At 42.4% G+C, this 12,696-nt stretch overlaps 1 protein-coding gene across 1 annotated transcript in view; it reads left to right on the top strand.

Moving 5' to 3' along the window:
- The window catches only part of MYO3B (myosin IIIB), a 298,357-nt gene that overhangs the window by 161,609 nt on the left and 124,052 nt on the right, over positions 1–12,696 (top strand). The window contains exon 25 of the mRNA XM_043525586.1: positions 271–476. Coding sequence (XP_043381521.1) covers positions 271–476 — 206 coding nt within the window. The remainder of the gene's footprint in view (positions 1–270; positions 477–12,696) is intronic.

A 12,696-nucleotide genomic window follows, 5' to 3' on the forward strand; every position in this document is an offset into this window, starting at 1 on the left:
TTTGTGGCATCTGAAAACTGGGGGTAGGGTTGGGATTGGTTTTTGGATGTTTGGTGCTTAGGTAAAAATGAAAAAAAGTCAAAGAAAAGCTTGAATGAAAATGAAAAAAAAATTAATCAAAACATTTTATTAGAAAAAGAAATAATTTCCCAGCCTTTCTATGTGATATCTTCAGGCATGTACATATAGTTATGGATATTTATTGCTTCTTTAAAATAATTGTACTGGGGTCTCTTGTCAATTGTATGGTTTTTTTGCTTTCATTGTTAGTATTCCTTGATGGATCTTTTATCCAAAATGGTGGTTGGACAACCTCACTTTGTCCGCTGCATTAAACCAAATGATGACCGAGAGGCACTGAAATTTTCCCAAGAAAGAGTTCTAGTACAGCTACGGTACACAGGAATTCTAGAAACTGTCAAGATACGTCAACAAGGTTATTCTCACCGCATCCTCTTCGAAGAGTTTGTGAAAAGGTAAAACAGGTCTCTTTTGTAACATGATTCTCCCTTTAAGACTCCATTCAGTAGACTGTGCGTTCTTGGACACACTGTGTGTTTTAATGCAGAAGATTCAGTAAATGTTGGATTGTACACCTAGGGCCTGATTCTGCTCCCAGCTACAACACTGAAACCCGGCATAACCCTGCTGAGGTCAATGAAGCTACACTGGTATAAAACCAGTGTGAGACCAGAATCAAGCTCTTAATGCTCTATACAAAAAAAATCCCCATCACGTGTCCCTGTAATAGTGATGTGTAAATGAACACTTGTATTACAAGTACAGGGAAATTGATCACCTTCAACCATTATAAAAAGACTATGCACATGGTTAGAAATGGAATTAACGCAAACCTTTATACAAAATCTCTCAGAGCAGTGTGTTCAGCCTCGTCTATACTACAAAGTTTTGTCAGCAAAAGCTGCCTTTTGCCAACAAAACAGGGGAGGTGTACATACTACAAAGCGATTTTCGCTGCAAAACAAAACCACCTCAATGAGAGGCATAGCGCTTTTTGTGGCAAAGTTAAAGCAACAAAGCATCGGTGTAGACACTGTTTGTTTTGACAGAAGTGGCTTCCACCAGTATCCCACAATGCCTGCCATGACCACTCTGCTCACTGTTTTGATTTCTGCTGCCCTGCAGGCATGTGCCCCTCCCCTTACAAAGCTCCAAGTATCTGACAGCTGAGCCTGCTGCTCCCTTTGGGGAACAAAGAGCAAACCATTAGGCTGGAATGCTCCTGTTCTGCCCAGCACTAGGAACTGGGGGCGGGGGGGGGGAAGGGGGGTCTGCTGTGCTGCTTTGACATTCCTCAGCATGGAGGGCTCACAGAGCTGCTTAGGATGCCGCTCAGGGCAGCTGAGGAGGCTGTGGGAGAACTCTGAGGGAATCACAGAACCGCAGGCAGGCAGGCAGAGCGGGCTGCTTTGGGAGAGACTGCTGTGCTGAGCAGAGCTGGGGGCTGACGTGGGGGGTGTCCCCACCCCCTGCCTCCGGATAGGTCGGTCAGCCTGCTGTCTCCCCCACCCTAGACACACCACTCTCCTCTCCCTCCCCCACCGCACACTTCAGCTGAAAAGGGGGCTGGGGCTGACAATCTACTAGGATGGCCCTTGGACCATGGGATTGAGAAACCTGCATCATGTGACACTGCACCTGCCCCATGAGGCATTGCAAACTCTTCCCAAAGCACCCTGCAGCCAGTTGCACAGTGGGAAAGCTACCCACAATGCACTGCTCTCTGTGTTGATGCAAGAGCAATTAGTGTGGATGCACTCTGCAGACACAAAGACCTAGACCTAGACCTAGACACAGACTAACCCTCCCCCCAGTTCCTAGTGGACATGCAACAGCGGTTTTGATTAAAGCGGCATAACTTTTGCCGACAAAACTTTGTAGTGTAGACAAGGCCTCTGTCTCAGGCTGTCTGCACAGCACTAATCAAATAGTGGCAAAAAATTAACCACACCCCATCAGACATTTTTCACCATTGGTGATTTCTGCCACATGACAACATTGCAGTGGCGCTGCGGATATTGCACATTCAGCTAGATGAATGTAAAAGATGATTTATAAATGTTTTTGTGACTAAAAACATTGTTTGATTTGTAATGGGTTTTCCTACATATGAAAGTTATAGCAGTCTGAGTTAAAGTGCGAATTTAAATTGATATAACAATGTAACTCCCCATGTAGACTTAATCCTGTAGAAGAGCACCTTTTTGGCTTAGTTTATATCACTTTGGAAGGGGTTTAAGCTACACTGAAAAAGCCACTCCTTCAGGAATGAGGGCCTATTTTGGCATAAGTGTGTCCATATGGGGGGGTTATAATTATCTTGGTTTAACTATATTGGTGTAGTTATAGCTAGGAAAACCCTGTGACTTGTGAGCATTCTGACAGCCTCTGGATATTTGTGAAAATGTTTGTGTGTCCTGGAAGCATCATGAATTTTAACACAAGTGTTTATTGACCTGAACATTTGTACTGGAAGACCATAATTAATTATATGTAAATCAAACCTGGATGTCTTTCTAAAAGATGCTCAGACAGAAGTTACGGGCTTAATGCAGGAATCACTGGGTGAAATTCCATGGTCTGTCTTACGCAGGAGTCAGATTAAATGGTCCTAATGGTCCCTTCTAGCTTTAAAATCTCTGAATCTGTGAATTATTTGCTATTCATTATTCTCCTGTTTAAAATATTTGTCGTCTAGTCAGGGATCAGACCCAGTACCAGGTGACAACGTTAGCGGTGAATAGCTAAAGCAAAGACTTCAGAAATAATGCACAGTCTGAAAACTGATCATCCAGGCGATACAGAGAATACTCGTGAATAATGAATCCATTCAAAGAAAATCAGGATCAGGTCACTAACTAATAGGGGCTAAATTTTTAATGACTTTTTATGCTAAGGGCGTGTCCTCACTGGCACTTCGTCGGCAAAACTTTTGCCGTTCAGGGGTGTTAAAAAAACGCACACACACACCCCCCGAACAACAAAAGTTTTACCAACGAAAAGCGCTGATATGAGCAGCACTTTGTCAGCAGGAGCCACTGCGGCTCCTGGGACGGGGGGGAAGCTTTTTGTCAGCGGGAGAGCTCTCTCCTGCAGACAAACAGCATCTAAACTGCGTGGCTTTCAGCAGCACAGCTGTAGTGGCACAGCCATGTTGCTAAAAGCTGTGTAGTGTAGCCATACACTTAGTGAATATACAACAGGAAAATAGATTGTGAAGGAAGAGAGCAAGAAACACATTTTTCAGGTAGGAAGAGTTCTCTGTTCACTGAAAACACCCTACTTTTTGAGTCTAATTCTTCACTCATTATACCAGTTTTACACTGGTGTAATTCCATTGATTTCACTGAGGTTATACCAGGCCCATCATCGTTGTAGTGTTTTATGAACTTTAACTAATACTCAAAGCACTTTTGAAGAGAGGTGAGGGAGAATTAGTGGGCTTGATTCTTCTCTCATTTACACCTGAGTACATCAGGATTACCTCCCTTGAAATGTAGCTGTAAATTGAATGGAGAACAGGGCCAGTATTATCAGCAGGCTTCTCCTCTCTATAAATTTACAGCGTGAGAACACAACCTTGAAAAGCCATGGTAAGTCTAACACAGACTAACCCAGCTACCACTCTGAAACCTGTCACAATGCCAACTGCAGCTTTGCCATCAGTGCAGACAGGTGCAAGTCATGTTTAACATCTTGTCAAAGGGTCCTTAGGTTTGTGGTCTAACTTGATGTAATCTTCTAGTGAAGAGAATCTAAGTAGGGAAAATGAGGGCCAAGAGATAATTGATTTGCCCAACACCATAGGGGACTCAGTATTTGAGCTCAGAATATAGGCCAGGAGTTTCTTGCTCCAGCCTTGTCTTTAGTCCACACCTTCCTACTTCTCTTAAAACAATTCAATATCCCCTACTTAAAAAAAATTAGCAATGCTTAAAAAAATTCATAGGTAGAAGAGAAAGCAGGCTCCCTTAACTAGCAGCTCTGATTAGTCAAGTGTTTTTAGGCATTGAAGTAGTTGAAGACATAAAAATATTTGAGAAAACAGGTCAAATGCTAAACAGATTGGCAGTTCTTTGTTCATAATCAAAAAGCTATTAAGAACAAGAGTTTCAAAATGTCAGTAAATCTGAGGATATCAAAGATTTTCTAAGCCAGCAAGTTAATTGGTATTTTGATCCTTTTGAGCAACATAACAACAAAATGGATGAGCCAGCAGTTTTTTTCCCCTTGATGTTATTAAACAAATAGGTGTGCTTTTTATCTTCCTGTTCAATAGTGGTGTTTTGTAAACTCTTAGCAGGAAATCTGAGGACAAAACAATCAAAGTCAGGGAGCAGAGCCATTCAGGGTTTATCAGGTGGAGGTAAATAAAAGATAAAGTCTTGTTTAATGTTATTCTTTACTGTCTTCTGTTTTCAAGTAGAACAGATTATTTCACAGTGTTGCAGACCTGGAAGATAGTTTATTGGGTTTAAAAACAGATAGTGAAAAAGAGCTTAATTCTCACCCATTCACACACTGCTTCCTTAACCAAGGATACAACCATCTGTTATAAAATATATATCTGTGTATATCCCTTCCCTTGAAGTAGGAAAGAAGTAAACCACTAGCCCTATAAACACAACTGAATAGTATCACTTCCAAGATCCTCACAAGCACGTAAAAATGTGACATGAAGTGTTGTATAACAAGTTAGGGAGGAAAAAATAAAAGATAGCTGTGATTTTCTTTTTCATTACCTTATTCTCTGGCCTCCTATCCTTTGTTATAGAATGCCTCACTCCAAGATTGTGACAGGGCACACCACTGTTATGCTTTTCCTGTGAACATTGCCTCCTCAATGGCAGGATGATGATGATATTATTATTTATTATATAACAGGGATGGCCAATGCAGGTCCTGATTGTGCTAGACACTGTACAATATGCAAAAAGACATACTTTTTGTCTCAAAAAGTTTACAATCCATGGCCTTGGTCTTATGACTCCATCTACCCCAGCTGGCTCATGAACCTGTAGAGAGCACCATTGATGTTAATAGATTCCCTAGGGGCACAAGGATCCACCTACACAAATTCTGTGATAGGTTTGGGTTGGAGGGGTCCACGCGGGGAGAAGAGGAATGGAAACCACTGCATTTAGTACTGCTCTGCCATTCTAAATCCCTAATATGTTTTCATCAATATATGCAATCCTCAAGCCATCTCCCCTCAATATGTGCTTTTGTCTAATCTCATTCATTAATTCAAGAACAGGTGAATGAAATTAAAAGGCAACACATTTACAACTGAGAAAAAGATATACTTATTTTTAAAAAAAATCCATCTGTGGAACTGATTTCCACAAGATATTTATAAGGCTCCACAGATCTAGAAGCTAGGTCTGTAGAGCTCCTAGGCAGCTGACATCTCCAGGCTGCCAGCCCAGAGCGGCTATAATCAGCTTGCACTCCACTTCCCATGAACTGCTGTGGACTCAAACCATGGGACATTCTGCCTTGAGGGTTTGACAGACAGCAGCCTCATAGCTCTCTGCCCTATATAAACCCAAGGGGCATTCCAGGACGTGTGCAGGCAACCGTGTGCATCTCCTGTAGCTGCCATGACCGTTCCTTCTCCTTGCGTCTGAATTTGATGGATTTGACCTTGGGTTGATTTGGGTTTTGCCTCCTGGCTCATTCCCTGAAACTTGGCTCAGTTTCTGGCCCTTGGTGTTTACTTTGGCCTGCAACCTGACTGCAAACTCCACCACTACTCCCAGCTTCAGGTTTGCCCCTGCTCTCACTCTTGGCTCTCAAGGCCCTTGTTGGGGCCTTGACATCATCAAGGACAAGAGATTAGTGGGATAACATAGATTGGGTATTTATATGAATAATAAAAGCATCCTCAGTTACACTAGATATTTTTTAAATAAGTAATGTAAACCATCCTGCTTCCCATGGTAGTTTGAAAGAAACGTCCCTGATGTAGGCAGTTTATTCCATAATCATCCACTGTGGGATGATATAGGATCCCTCTGGTCCACAGATCTCATTTGGTATTGCAGCTCCTATGGTTTGTTTGTTTTTCAAATGGAGAGCACTTTAGGATGGAAAACTTAGAGTGAAATCCTGGTCCAATTGAAGCCAATGGGAGTTTAGTTACTGATTCAATGAAGCCAATATTTCATCCCTAAGTTCTGTAATAAGTGATAAAGTGAGTGGCACTCTTCCTTCTGAGTCAGCACTGAACCAGTGCCCCAACATGATGTTTGGGGACATGGCTTTAGTGTCCTGGCCCCACTGAAGTCAGTGGGAGTTTTGTCATTGACTCCAGTGGGATCAGGAATTCACCTCGTCCGTCTACCCAAATTTCTCTTGTAAATTAAATGTGATACAGTAGTTTATCTTCCATATCTTGTTCCCGGACTCTTGCCATTTGTTGTGTACTGTTAAACAGCTGCAGAATAAAATTTTACTCCAGAGAGGTTTGCAATCAATAGGTGGAAAAAAATGACTGCCTATGTGCAAGTATGCACAGAGTCACTCATAAGTTATATGGGGCATCCCAAATGAGCACCACTGAAACCCTTACACCACACCCCACATGCATGTAATCTGCGTGGGTATGTCTACACCTAGAGCTGGGGGGAAGCAGTGTTTCCCAGGCTGAGAAGACACACTTGTGTTTGTTCTCACCAATCTAGCTTGCTAACAATAGAGGGTAGCTGCAGGCAGAGTGAGCTGCGGGAGGGTCCAGCTGCCCCAAGTACGTATCTGTCTGAGACCCTAGGCACACATACTCTGGGCAGCTAGTCCATTCCACTGCTGGTGCTATTTCAGCTACACTCTTTTTGTAGTACACTGGCTTAATGCAGCTACTGTGAGTGTCTCTCTTCAACCTTGCATAATGACAGGTTTCAGAGTACCAGCCATGTTAGTCTGTATCCGTAAAAAGAAAAGGAGTACTTGTGGCACCTTAGAGACTAACCAATTTATTAGAGCATAAGCTTTCGTGAGCTACAGCTGCATCTGATGAAGTGAGCTGTAGCTCATGAAAGCTTATGCTCTAATAAATTTGTTAGTCTCTAAGGTGCCACAAGTACTCCTTTCCTCTTCAACCTGTGAACCATAGGAACCCTTCCAGGTTGAAGGGTAGACAGACCCTGTTTGCTATTACAGAATCCTTTACAGAAGAACTATTTTAGTGATCTTTTAGAGGGATTTTTAAAAAGTTAAAAAATATTATTATTGGTACATTTTTCCAGATTCTCCACTGGTAAAGCCAGAGTCCCTTAGAACCAGGTGTTCAATTGTACGGCATGAGAATGAGAGAAAAATCATAGCCAATACAACTTAGAAATCTCTGAAAATGATAGTGTTTTTTCATGCATAAAAATGCCATGATTTGAAGGTCCAGTATCTCAGGACCTACCAGGGCTAGGAACAAACATTGTGTCCTGTTGGAAAGTTGGGAATCTCCCCTCATAGCTAGGGATCACCTAATAATGGGTTGTGAGATACTGGACCTGAAACCTTTCACTGAACATTGCCCATTCTGCACTTCATACCAGTGTACTTTGGGGCAGAGATCTGATCGTGGGAGGGAAATGGTTGATCATTTATTTGGTTCTAAATGGTAGCTCTATGCAGCTGCTCAGAGGTCTGGAGTGTTAGAAGTGGACCTTTCTGAGATATGCTGGAGGGTGGAGTATAGACCTAGTAGTCACAGGTGGATGATAAATGCAGTTTATCATATGAGGGAGCCAAAAAGAAAACTTCAAATATTTATTTAAAGGTCAGTTTAATCTAATGTGGGACAACAAACATTCAAATTTCTCAATCATAATCATAGAGTTATTGGACAGTGCCGCTTCATGGCATTTACATACCTTAGTGTGATTGGATTTCTTTTACGTTTAAGGTTAACTCTAAATTTCCCAGGTTTATAATGCCCAATTTTGTGATAAATACAACTTCTTTGTAATGTTATTTTACCCTAAATTACTGATGTGTACAGTTAATCTTAACTCCATTTTAACATATTGTTTGGGAATATTATAAATATATGTGTTTGCACATCAGGCAGGATAGTTTGTAAAGCAATGTAGGAACCATTTGGTTCAAAAAGGCTATATAAATACAATGATCATTAACACCATTTAAAGTGTCTCTCTATCTCTGAGGAATAAAACCTTCTGAAGAGGTATTGCCTTCTCTTAGCTTGCAGTCTTGCTGCTCTTACAAATGTGACTAGTCAAGTATTTTTAGGCGCTAAGTAACTGAATACATACAATACATAGGAAGTTTGCAAATGGGAACAGGCAAATGTAGAAAATAAAATATTCCTTTTTGCACCAGGTTGCATCTAAGTTCCAATGTTTTTACTTCGAAATATTTAGACAACAGACTTGCATCAAAATTAGCAGCCAAAGGTTTGTTACTGGAAACTTAGCACTACAGTTTATTTCCTATTTTATTTTAACTAATTAGAATCATAGAAACATAGAAGTAGAAGGGACCTTGAGAGATCATCTAGTCCAGTCCCCTGCACTCAAGGCAGTATTGTCTAGACTATCCCTGACAGGTGTTTGTCCAACCTGGTCTTAAAAATCCCCAATGATGGAGATTCCACAACCTCCCTAGGAAATTTATTCCAGTGCTTAACTACCCTGACAGGAAGTTTTTCCTAATGTCCAACCTAAACCGCCCTTGCTGCAACTTATGCCCATTGCTTCTTGTCCTATCCTCAGAAGTTAAGAAAAACAATTTTTCTCCCTCCTCATTGTAACAACCTTTTATGTATTTGAAAACTGTTATCATGTCCCCTCTGTCTTATCTTCTTCAGACTAAACAAACCCAATTTTTTCAATCTTCCCTCATCGGTCATGTTTTCTAGACCTTTAATCATTTTTGTTGCTCTTCTCTGGACTTTCTCCAATTTGTCCACATCTTTCCTGAAATGTGGTGGCCAGAACTGGACACAATACTCCAGTTGAGGTGTAATCAGCACAGCATAGAGCAGAAGAATTACTTCTCATGTCTTGCTTTCAACTCTCCTGCTAACACATCCCAGAATGATGTTCGCTTTTTTTGCAATAGCATTACACTGTTGACTCATAGTTAGCGTGTGGTCCACTATGACCCCCAGATCCCTTTCCGCAGTACTCCTTCGTAGACAGTCATTTCCCATTTTGTATGTGTGCAACTGATTGTTCCTTCCTAAGTGGAGTACTTTGCATTTGTCCTTATTGAATTTCATCCTATTTACTTCAGACCATTTCTCCAGTTTGTCCAGATCATTTTGAATTTTAATCCTATCCTCCAAAGCACTTGCAACCCCTCCCAGCTTGGTATTGTCCGCAAACTTTATAAGTGTATTCTTTGTGCCATTATTTAAATCAATATCATTGATGAAGATATTGAACAGAACTGGACCCACAACTGATCTCTGTGGGACCCCACTCGTCATGCTTCCAACATGACTGAACCACTGATAACTACTCTCTGGGAACAATTTTCCAACCAGTTATGCATCCACCTTATAGTAGTACCATCTAGGTTGTATATCCCTAGTTTGTTTATGAGAAGGTCATGTAAGACAGTATCAAAAGCCTTACTAAAATCAAGATATACCACATATGCCCTATCTATAAGGCTTGTTACCCTGTCAAAGAAAGCTATCAGGTTAATTTGACACAATTTGATCTTGAAAAATCCATGCTGACTGTTACTTATCACCTCATTATCTTCTAGGTGTTTGCAAATTGATTTCTTAATTATTTGCTCCATTATCTTTCTGGGTACAGAAGTTTAGCTGACTGGTCTGTAATTCCCCAGGTTGTCCTTATTTCCATTTTTTATAGATGGGCACTATATTTGCCCTTTTCCAGTCTTCTGAAATGTCTCCCGTCTTCCATGACTTTTCAAAGATAATCACTAATGGCTCAGATATCTCCTCAGTAGCTCCTTGAGTATTCTAGGATGCATTTCATCAGGCCCTGGTGATCTGAAGACATCTAACTTGTCTAAGTAATTTTTGACTTGTTCTTTCCCTATTTTAGACTCTGATTCTACCTCATTTTCACTAGCATTCATTATGTTAGACGTCCAATTGCCACCAACACTCTTGGTGAAAACTAAAACAAAGAAGTCATTAAGCACCTCTGCCATTTCCACATTTTCTGTTATTGTCTTTCCCCCATCATTGAGTAACAGGCCTACTTTGTCCTTGGTCTTCCTCTTGCTTTTAATGTATTTGTAGAATGTTTTCTTGTTACCCTTTATGTCCCTAGTGAGTTTGATCTTGTTTTGTGCCTTGGCCTTTCTAATTTTATCCCTACATAATTGATAGAAACTATATAGCCTAATTCTGACCTCAGTTGTACTTGAGTAAATCCCGAGTAACTCCATCTTGTATGTGATTTCTGTAGAGTTATTGTGGATTTACTCAAGTACAACTGAGGTCAGAATTAGGCCCAAAAACTAGAAATTCTCAGAATTTCAGCTGCTTTGGATAGCCTCAAGATGTTTTGGTGTATATCTCAATTGAGCCACATTTGCCCTCCCTCTTCCACCCTGTACAAGATTGCACAGGTGAACAGTGACTCAAGCAGGTGTTTCACCTTCCTCTAAAACATCAGGTACTGGCCATTGCCAGAACCAAGATGTTAGATTAGATGAACTGATTGTATGATCCCATTTGGCAAATCCTGTGTTCCAACAGGGAGCGAGTCTTAGTACAGATTAAATAGGTGCCTACAACAGTGTGATCTTCTCTCTCTCTCTCTCTCTCCCCCTCCCTCACCCCACCTTTCCCCACTATAGGCGGAGGTGAAAGTAAGCCAGTCCGGTCCAGTCCGGCATACTGGTAAGAGTGGTACACAGCCGACTGTACCAGCGGCGGCCAGGAGCCGTGGGGCTTGGCGGCGATTTAAAGGGCCAGAGCCACGGCCCTTTAAATCACAGCTGGAGCCATGCTGAAGGGCTGGCTGTAGGAGTGTGGCCCCAGACCTGCCCCTTCTGCCTGAGGCCCTACCCCTTCTGCTTGAGGCGCCGCCCCCACCTTGCTCAGGACCCTGGCCACCCTGCATACTGGTAAGTCCCTTAAGTTACTTTCACCCCTGACTAGAAGGGACAGAACACCACACCCAACACCCAGAAGGTGTGTGGGTTACAATATAACAAGAGGCAGGAACCAGATGGAAACTGGACTATCCACTAACAGAAAAAGAGAAAAAGTAGAGTTGGTCTCAAACACTGAGCTTCAGGGGTGATCCAAAATCTAGACCTCAACCTGGATTTTAATTTTGGAACCCAAATCTAAGTACCTTCAAACTTTGGGACTATTCAAATTCCAGGACCATTTCTGGAAAAAAGTTCTTACACAAGAGCATTTAGCAGTGAGAAAGGATTTGCCAGTCTTGCAGCTCTTTTGTATGTTATGATGACGACACTTCTGTTTTTACATTTGACATCATAAACAAAAAGGTTTAGTGTTGTAGCTTCCAACAAGAAACTTGACACTAAAGGTTTCAGAGTAGCAGCCGTGTTAGTCTGTATTCGCAAAAAGAAAAGGAGTACTTGTGGCACTTTAGAGACTAACCAATTTATTTGAGCATAAGCTTTCGTGAGCTACAGCTCACTTGCTTATGCTCAAATAAATTTGTTAGCCCTGGTCTACACTAGGACTTTAGGTCGAATTTAGCAGCGTTAAATCGATGTAAGCCCGTACCTGTCCACACGATGAAGCCATTTATTTCGACTTAAAGGGCTCTTAAAATCGATTTCCTTACTCCACCCCTGACAAGTGGATTAGCGCTTAAATCGCCCTTGCCGGGTCGAATTTGGGGTACTGTGGACACAATTCGACGGTATTGGCCTCCGGGAGCTATCCCAGAGTGCTCCATTTTGACCGCTCTGGACAGCACTCTCAACTCAGATGCACTGGCCAGGTAGACAGGAAAAGAACCGCGAACTTTTGAATCTCATTTCCTGTTTGGCCAGCGTGGCAAGCTGCAGGTGACCATGCAGAGCTCATCAGCAGAGGTGACCATGATGGAGTCTCAGAATCGCAAAAGAGCTCCAGCATGGACCGAACGGGAGGTACGGGATCTGATCGCTGTATGGGGAGAGGAATCCGTGCTATCAGAACTCCGTTCCAGTTTTCGAAATGCCAAAACCTTTGTCAAAATCTCCCAGGGCATGAAGGACAGAGGCCATAACAGGGACCCGAAGCAGTGCCGCATGAAACTGAAGGAGCTGAGGCAAGCCTACCAGAAAACCAGAGAGGCGAACGGCCGCTCCGGGTCAGAGCCCCAAACATGCCGCTTCTATGATGAGCTGCATGCCATTTTAGGGGGTTCAGCCACCACTACCCCAGCCGTGTTGTTTGACTCCTTCAGTGGAGATGGAGGCAACACGGAAGCAGGTTTTGGGGACGAAGAAGATGATGATGAGGAGGAGGTTGTAGATAGCTCACAGCAAGCAAGCGGAGAAACCGGTTTTCCCGACAGCCAGGAACTGTTTCTCACCCTGGACCTGGAGCCAGTACCCCCCGAACCCACCCAAGGCTGCCTCCTGGACCCAGCAGGCGGAGAAGGGACCTCTGGTGAGTGTACCTTTTAAAATACTATACATAGTGTAAAAGCAAGCATGTGAAAGGATTACTTTGCCCTGGCATTCGCGGCTCTCCTG

The sequence above is a fragment of the Chelonia mydas genome, chromosome 11 (assembly GCF_015237465.2).
Source record: "Chelonia mydas isolate rCheMyd1 chromosome 11, rCheMyd1.pri.v2, whole genome shotgun sequence".
NCBI lineage: Eukaryota > Metazoa > Chordata > Testudines > Cheloniidae > Chelonia > Chelonia mydas.